Source organism: Octopus bimaculoides, chromosome 18 (assembly GCF_046866305.1).
Source record: "Octopus bimaculoides isolate indiv1 chromosome 18, ASM4686630v1, whole genome shotgun sequence".
NCBI classification, from domain to species: domain Eukaryota; kingdom Metazoa; phylum Mollusca; class Cephalopoda; order Octopoda; family Octopodidae; genus Octopus; species Octopus bimaculoides.
The window spans coordinates 16,402,957-16,412,956 of record NC_142945.1 but is presented as its reverse complement, the minus strand read 5'-3'; the positions used below and the strand labels follow the sequence as shown (position 1 = coordinate 16,412,956).

General features: G+C 31.7%; 1 protein-coding gene across 1 annotated transcript in view; it reads right to left on the bottom strand.

The window, feature by feature from the left end:
• The window catches only part of LOC106871191 (N-acetylglucosamine transporter UNC93A), a 161,554-nt gene that overhangs the window by 42,544 nt on the left and 109,010 nt on the right, over positions 1-10,000 (bottom strand). The window contains exon 2 of the mRNA XM_014917533.3: positions 6,527-6,663. Coding sequence (XP_014773019.1) covers positions 6,527-6,663 — 137 coding nt within the window. The remainder of the gene's footprint in view (positions 1-6,526; positions 6,664-10,000) is intronic.

Here is a 10,000-nt window from a genome sequence, read left to right as displayed (position 1 = left end):
ACATACAGGCATATATATATATATATATATATATATATATATATATATATATATATATATATATATATATATAGGGAGAATTCACAAAAAAAAACAACAAAAGACGAAGACAGGTGGTGTAGAAAACAAACAGATGTATTAGTATAACGCTTGGGAAGTGAAAAAGTCTTTAACGTTTCGAGCCTACGCTCTTCCACAGGAAGGAACACGGAAAGAAACAAGAAGAGTAAAAAAGAATGTGTAGTGGCTAGGTGACATCATGATTTATAAATATGAAATAATTCCTTTTTGGAAGTGGATCTCACTGGCAGCCCTCGAGTTTTTCTATCCAAAAGGGTTCTTCAACATAATATTTACATGTACCTCGAGATCCAATAAAAAAATTATATATATTTATATATATATTAATGTTTGTCTTTATATTTAGTTATATCTAGTAATTGTCCTAGAAGTAATTGTCCTGTTACAGTATATATATATATATATATATATATATATATATATATATATATATATATATATATATATATATATATATATATATATATATATATATATATATATATATATATATACATATATATATATATATATATATATATATATATATATATATATATATATATATATATATATATACATATATATATATATATATATATATATATATAGTAAGTAGTTATTTAAACCTCAGGTATACACCTGGTAGTATGCCGATTAAACCACTTTCACTGTCTATGGCTACTTGATGTTTTCCATACTATTGATATAAATGCCTCTGGATCTACCTAACGATCGTTGTGATTAACAAAGAATCTCGTAAATTCCATTTTCTTTTTCTCTCACTTATATATATATATATATATATATATATATATATATATATATATATATATATATATATATATATATATATATATATATATATATATATATATATATATATATATATATACATGCATACATACGTGTATGTGTATGTATACGTATGTATGAAACATATACTATAATTTACATTGTACATTGTACGACAGTAAATGCATCAAACTCACAGCCTAGTCATATTAAACCCACTCTCATCCAATGCAGAAATCAATAAGCGGTGCAACAACTTCTCAATGACAACAAATTGTACGTTTATTAAAGATTTACTTTGCATTATCCTAAAAGAAGAACCATGGGTAGTAGACTATTGGTTAAGCAATTAATATACTTTGCCAGTATTGTCGTACAGTGTACAGTGTGTGTATACAGATATATATATATATGCATACATCCTTTTACAGACACTCAATCACATTATATATATATATATATATATATATATATATACGTATATATATATATATATATATATATATAGATAGATAGATAGATAGATAGATAGATCGATAGATAGACAGGTAGATATAGATATATATATATATATATGTGTGCGTGTGTGTATGCGTGTGTGTATGTGTATATGCATTACAAACACGATATACATATATATGTGCACACAAACATACACAAACACACATGCACACACATATAAATATGTATTTATATGTATACATGTATGTATCTATAAATATGCATATTTGGTTACATGTGTGTGTATATATATGCATAACATTATATAGATAGTTTATTTATATAACATATGCATTTATATACATACATACACAATGCATGCTTATATATGTATATATGTGTATGTATATATATAAGCATATATATATATATATATATATATATATATATATATATATATATATATATATATATATATGTTCACACACATACACACTTATATATATATATAGAGAGAGAGAGAGAGGGAAAGAGAGAAAGTGATAGAGAGGTAGATAGTGATATAAATACAAGCACACCCACATACATATATACACACATACTTACAGAAACGTACATAAAAGCAAGGATTGCATTGTGTTGCCATTAATACAGACATTGGTCGTGTAACATCACCTAACACAATGATGTCTAAATCAGATAAACTACTTCATAGCTAATCTTATTGACAGCAAAGAGAAGAAAGGAAAGGAGTGAGAGAGAAAGAGAGAGAAAAATTGAGAGAAAGACAAAGAAAGAGAGTAGAAGAAAGAGTGTGCATTGGAAGAAAGAGAGAGAGAGAGAGAGAGAGAGAGAGAGAGAGAGAAAGAGAGAGTGTGTGTGTGAGCCAGATGATGTGTTCAGAGGAAGATGTGTATCTTGACTGATCAAGTTAACAATGTGACCAGAGAAAATATCTCAGTGAAGAGGTGACGGGAGCGTTCTGCACATTAAATACAAATATGATAGCGACTCACATATGTAATGATTTAATGAGCAGAACAAATTGCAATCAGCTGAGATTATCTAAGTAATTAGTAAGCAGAAACTCCCCACAGGAGTGTTTAAGATCATAAAAATCACCAGTAAAGCAGGCAACACTAATAATATCAGCTAATCGAAATTTTCTTTTTAAAATAAAGTCGATGTGCATAAGAATAGATTTGTTTTAACTTAAAAGGCAACCAGCGGAGGAGATAATTCTAGTAAGATCAGTTGACTGAAATTTTCGGATAATCTAATATAAATACACAATCCGGATTGGAGAAGATTTGGTATTTAAAGTCAAAAGATTCCACAGATGAAATGTATTGAATTGAAAAACTGCAGTCAACTGAGAAATATCTATGCAATTATTAACTCAAACCTCCCCTGCTTATTAGTTCCGTTGTACAAATATTAAACGAAGCTTCTACATGGTTACTAAATTTGTTAGAACAAGTAGTCAAGTTTCTTTCAAATCACACTTTATCTTTCTAAAAATATAAGCGCAAAACAGAATCTGTTTAGTAAAATTCGATAAACTTAGGCGTCGGGGACTTCACATACAATGTGAACTGCGGCGTTAGGGAGCATAAGCATTCCTCACGTCGCAGTTTTGCATTATCGCATTCCCTGATATATAGCACACTGTTCACCACTCCAGGTTACATAATTAGGAGGAGAAAGTGGACTAGGCTTTGCACTGGTTTTCTTGTCCACCCAGAGAACATGTCTGCGATGTATGTATGTATGTATGTATGTATATATATATGTATATATATATATGTGTATATATATATTTTACAAGGATGAGTAAAACTTTTGAACTGTTTACCTTATTCCAGAAACGGCTGTCGAATGGATTTCCTCTAAAAAGGGGACTTTATTCTTAATTCTTAATCCGTAATTGTAAATTTTTGATTTGTTCTAGTAATGTAGTTATTTGCTCATCTCTTTCGTATACTCTCACCATATTTACAACTCGCATATTTTTACGTTCTTTTAATTTATATTTTTATTTACATATTTATATGTTATGCTTTATATATATATATAGATTTGTATTGATCTGTATTAATATGTATTAATGTATATGGATTTTTAAAAATATTAAAAAATTTTACGTCTATGTGTTTTCCGTTTGGGAATTTGCAGATTGATCCAAACTTTGTTTCTGAGTTTACCTCTTCAATTATCGTTCGTCTCGGACTCACTCTGAGTACTTCTCAGTTACAACCCATATATCTCGAAATAAAGGTTCAATAGTATGTATGTATGTATGTATGTATGTACTTAACAGTACATCAGGGTATGTTGGTTTTTATTTATTCTTTATGTGTCTTGACCATACGTGCACTGATGAATAAAAGATGCAGCTTACTGCATAGTTTTGCTGTATTAATTATGAAACCAGTGGTTTGCCGTTAAGTTAAAAGTTTTTAAGAGGTTAGCTTCAAAAGTTGCATTCCCTCGCGATCGGTAAACATGTGCTTATTTTGGTAGTTTTGACTTATTAAGTCCCTCTAAGCGTGAGGCATTATTTTATAATAATGCCCTTATATAGATTATATTATATATATTTATGGAAAAAAATGATGATTTTTTTTTTCCTTATGAGGTTTTTTTCACGCTGACTACTTGATAAATTCTTATAAAGATTTTATCCATATACACATGTATGTGTGTGTATATATATATATATATATATATATATATATATATATATATATACACACATACATATGTATATGGATAAAATCTTTATAAGAATTTATCAAGTAGTCAGCGTGAAAAAAACCTCATAAGGAAAAAAAAAATCATCATATATATATATATATATATATATGTATGTATATATATATATATATATATATATATATATTCTGAATTTTAGTTTTAAACTTCTCAATAATAAAATTAATTGAAAAGGAACATTAAGATGCTAAACTCATTTATTTTTATTGTCGTCAATAAATAAAAAAAAGATATTAATTATAATTGTTCATACGTATTATTTTTAATTAACAATGATTTCAAATTATTTAATGGGGTCATCTGAAGAACATTATTTGTTCATCGAAGCCTCGTTTGCGATGTCGCTTGTAGAAGTAGGATAACTAATGTGATTCACTGAATAAATGAAAAGTCAACAGCAAAATGTATTTCGAGGAGAATGAAATGGCAATATGGTTTGTGAAAATTAACAATCCCGAGGATAAAGATATTAATAAATGAAACAAATTCTTTTTATCCTTTCGACAAATTAATTCCATTTTTATGTAGAACTAAAGTTATACAAATTTAAATTGCGCGACTGCTTTATAACGACTATACGTATGTATGTATGTATGTATGTATGTATGTATGTATGTATGTATGTATGTCATACGCATCCATACACAGGCATTCGCACATGTGTACGTATATTAATGTCTTCTGCTCTGTCAACTTTTATATATATTTATATATATATAACTTGACAGAGCAACAAACATTAATATAGTGTTTGTGTGTATGAATGTAACTGTACAGTAACATATACAGTTACATTGATACACACACATACACTCACACACACACACACAAACACACACACACACACACACACACACACACACACACACACACACACACACATGTATTAATTTTTTTTTTTGGGGGGGGGGTCGGTTCATGGGATTAACGTAGGTTTTCCGTCCATAAAGGGTTTAGCTTTATGGTGTATCAGCAGACCCCAGCCGACAAACATATGCATATATATATATATCAATTTAAGATTAACTGATGATTACTCATTACTTTTTAGATTTTTAGACGATTATATGTTTATTAAACTTTTGCAATTAGTGTGACAGTGATTTCATGTTATGACTTGCTAGCTTTCGTGTATGTGTGTGTGCGTGTGTATTTATATATATATTTTTGTATATATGTATATGAAACATATGTAGTCTCGTTACCAAGTTCTCGGCAGAGCACCATATCGGAACAACTGAAATTTTCGATTCGTTAGCTGACATCATTCAGGACATGGTCATACTTTGAGAAAGGGTGCTGTGATAGTGTGCACATGTACACACACACACACACACACACACACACACACACACACACACACACACACACACATGCACATCACTACATATTATAACTTAGTTTACAATTGCTTGGGTAAATTTTCTTATTTATATTGGTCTGACAGCTGTCTAACTTTTACTTAAGTGGGTGAAAGCATTTTAATATTTTGAAACATTCATAAAAGTTAAAGCAAGATTAGACATACGTAGATAACAATGAACAACAACAAAGAAAAAAAAAGAATCAATTTTAGTTCATAAGTATTAATATCTTTTTAGATGTCTTTTACCGGAAGTAACTCTGGAGTTATTTACCTCCTATGGGAGTTCATCAGCAGTAATATACCTTCCACTTTTTATTTTAACTATTTATAATTCATGATTTATAGTTTAGAATTTTATTGTTTAACAATTCATAAGTCAATAATTTATAGTTTCACAATTTGTAGTTCCACGGTTTCTACTGTAACAGTTTGTATTGAACAATTTGAAGTTTCACAATTTATAGTTAACAATTTATACTTCTAACGATTGTTAACTCATAGTTCAACAATTGTCGAACTTACTGGTGGTAGATTGGCCTATAACTAGATTACATAACTATAGCTGTAAAATTTTCCAGGTTGTTAGCATCGTTTTTTAGAGATAAAAACATTTTTGTTATATTTACATTGACAAAGGTGACAAGTTGATAGAGTATTGGACAAAAAATTCTTGCAGTTCTTAGTTACCGTTCTTTACATTCTCAGCTCCAAATCTCCTGCAGCTAAGTCGACCTCACATATATAAACTCCCCCACCACTTCAAGTAGTATTTCGTGTCACTCTCTTGCAGAGTGACACAAAGTTCTTTGGTAAGAAAACGTCTAGCCTATGCGGAAGAACTTGCTTCAGGACAATGGAATGGAAAATGTTGACAAATTAAGAACATGTATAAGGGGTCGTGATAGATGGCGTGCTCGCGTGAAATCATTGAAACGTCCGCGAGGACGGTCAAACTAAAATTTCTTTTGTACCTCTCTCAGTGCAGCCATTGATTTTCCTTTCATTTTCCCCTTTCATGACTGAAAGAGGACATCATCAAACAAATACGAGACACATGATTTGGTTTTAATGTTGATATAAAACACTTACTTCGTAAGCACTCTTCTCGGGGTCAACTCGAGCGCCAATTTTATCCAAAAATAAAAGTATCAGTAGAAATCCGACAAATCCCAGTACAATATAGGCACCCATCAATTTGTAGAGGAGGTCTGGCTCTTCGTTATGTTCTGAAACAATAAACAATAACATTAGTCATGGTTTTAAATTATTAATACATTGTTTCATTGATTCATATAACAATTAATATAACTTTAATGAATCCGAGGAAGCTATTTGATGTTACACAAGCATTCAACCCTGAGTGCACTGCTTCGTATCGCAGAAACAGCAGTAAGCTAATGAAGGTGAAAAGGTAACTCTTGTTCTTTTGTCATTCATTAACTGATATTACGTTCTATAATCACCTGAGGGCTTACTTGAAACCATAAGTATATTAAGTTATAAAAATTGATTATTAATATCTCTTTGCCGAAATAATCCTTTCTACTATAGGCACAAGGCCGAAATAATAATCTCTCTCTCTGTCTGTCTTTCTCTCTTTCTCTCTTTTTCGCTCTCTTTCTATCTCTCACACACGTATATATATATATATATATATATATATATATATATATATATATATATATATATATATATATATATATATATATATGTATTTATATATATTCTTCGAAACGCCGGTGTTTTAATGGTGGCAGCTGATGAAGGAGATGTTTCTATGTGGCTTGCTTGTTTGTTGTACCTTGTTTATAATTTTGTTCATGTTCTTTTGCCACGTCATGTACCCAGTTTTGTATCTATATGTACATGTACATGAAGGTATGTACATACATGTACATAGATATGCATATACTCATATATTGTTTATATATATATATATATATATATATATACGTATATCTACCTTTTTACACACACACACACACACACACACACACACACACACACACACACACACACACACACACACACACACACATATATATATATATATATGTTTACACACATGCGTGTGCACAAAACAGTGACTTACACAAGACAAAAGCAGTGTATTCGAAATATTAAGTATCACTAATAACAGTAACAAGTAGGACACTGAAATGTTACCTTAGAAATATTTGGTTGTTTTTAATATTTTGAGTAAAATATCCACTGTAAAAAGTTTTCAGAGAACAAGAGAGAAGTATGTCTGTTAGGTCGATTTATAATAGATACCAGTCGTTATAACTAACATCATTCCTTCCCAAATATTTGTGAATTGTTTCTATGCGTATTCTAGAAATCTTTATTCTTAAAATCGGTATAGTGTCGACTGAACTGTTTTGCGGTGTTTAATTACGTTATGTTCTGAGTTCTAATCCAGGCAGAGTCGATCGGTATCAATAAAACAAATGCCAGCCAATTACGTACATATGTTCGTGTGTGTTTACACGTATGAGTCTGTAATAGTCTGTTTGTCTGCCAGTTTGTTTTCCTTTCCTCTGTTTCAATTTTGCTTTCCTTATTTCTCTCCCTACACTCACATGTCTTTATCACTCTATTAAAACTCACGCGTTTTTTTCATTCTGAAGAGAGAAGACGGAATAAAAGTAAAAGAAGGAGAAGGAGAAGGAGGAGGAGGAGGAGGAAGAGGAGAAAACCACCACCACCAACAACAACAAGTTGACGATGTTCCAGCCAAGCAATGATTGAAACTGAAATAGGAAGCTGACCGTTTTAAGGTCGGACATTTTGTGAGAACAACTTCCGGTATAGAAGTCAGACAAAACGTAATAATAGTGGAAATATCAATTACATCAGATACAAGAACAAGAATCTTAGCATACACAAGCACACACAAATACACACACACAAACATGCTCACTCACGCATACACATATATGCGTAAGTACATACATACATACATACATACATACATACATACATACATACATACATAAGACTACAGATCCAATCCATCTCTGGAAATGTAAAAATCTGTAAAACTTTGCAGAAGTTTATCATTTAAATATATATAAGTATGTCTAGATATGCAACTATGTGCATGAGAATACATACGTAAAACAAGACATACAAATCTGTACATATACATACATACATACATACAAACAAATATACTCTGTTGTTGATATTGAAATTCCAATGAAGGAGTCTTGGATCTAGGCTAGAAACCGGCCCTTTCTCTATTGGCAAGAAATCTTGAAATAAAACTGAACATATATACATATGCAAGTATATATATATATATTTTAAGGTTGGAACTCGAAGTAGATAAAGCTATAAGAAATAGCATGTAGAATACAGGGTAAAAAGCTTTTGGTTGTAAAAGGAGTCCTGTCTCCCTGACGCTGCAAAGAGGAAGTGTGATGGTGTTAAATAAAAGTAGTTACACGAAGCCGAAATGATAGAGATCTTCCTATGGTCACAATAACTAGGCGTATTTTAACTAACACATGTCTTCTTAAATTACTTATTTGGCAATGCAAACCCACATCAGTTGCTTCATCTTCCAGAAACAAGAAATAAGTAAATACGAAATAAGTAAATAGATAAATAAATAAAAATTAGAAATTGAGGGGGAAAAATATAAAGCAACAAAATAAGTAAGCCGAAGAAAAGTCTTGTTCATCTCGCTTTCGTTTTGTTTTTCCCTCTTCAAATCATACAATTGTGCGTGCGTATGTGTATGTGATATTATCGTGTAGGCATCATCATCATCATCATCATCGTCGTCGTCGTCGTCGTCGCCGTTATCATCCCTTTACGTCAACCTTCCACTGGACGGATGGTCAATCATCACGGTGCAGAGCAGCTGTTCGTATTCGGAGCTACTGTCAACCTTCGACGGGTAAAGGGACTACGCACATTTCGCTCATACAATTTATTTGGGGCATTTTCCTATGATTGACGCTCTTCCTGATGCCAGTCACTTCTCAGGATGTACTGGGGGGGGGGGCATTTTAGCGTAAGCACATGCACGACGTTGAAGCGAGAGCGATTGACGAACTGAGTAAGAAGGAAAAATAAGATGAATATGTTATGAGACAAACAGAGTGAATAAAGCGTAAGCGTGGTAGAGGTGAGAGCGAGAGAGAGAGAGAGAGAGAGAGAGAGAGAGAGAGAAGGGGAGAGGGAGAGAGACACAAAGGAGGGGAGAGAGAGTGCTAGGAGCTAGGAATAATGGAGGAGTGACAGCAAAATTTAGGCGTTATTAAAGTGTATAATGGCAGAAGACAATGGACTAGGGGCAGTAATGGAGGCAACGAGATTGTTAGTAAGAGAGAGCGCGGAATGAGACGTACCTGTTTGAACGCTATTGATTTGGTGCAGCTGACATTCAAACTGTTTTGGGCGATAGTACGTTTTGGCACCAAAAGCAAACACACACACACACACACACATACACGTACACACATGCACCGTTCACAAAACCTCGATACGAATGAAATAAGAGTGTAAACATTCTTTCTACATTATTCATATTTAACCCGCAGAGAGGATTTG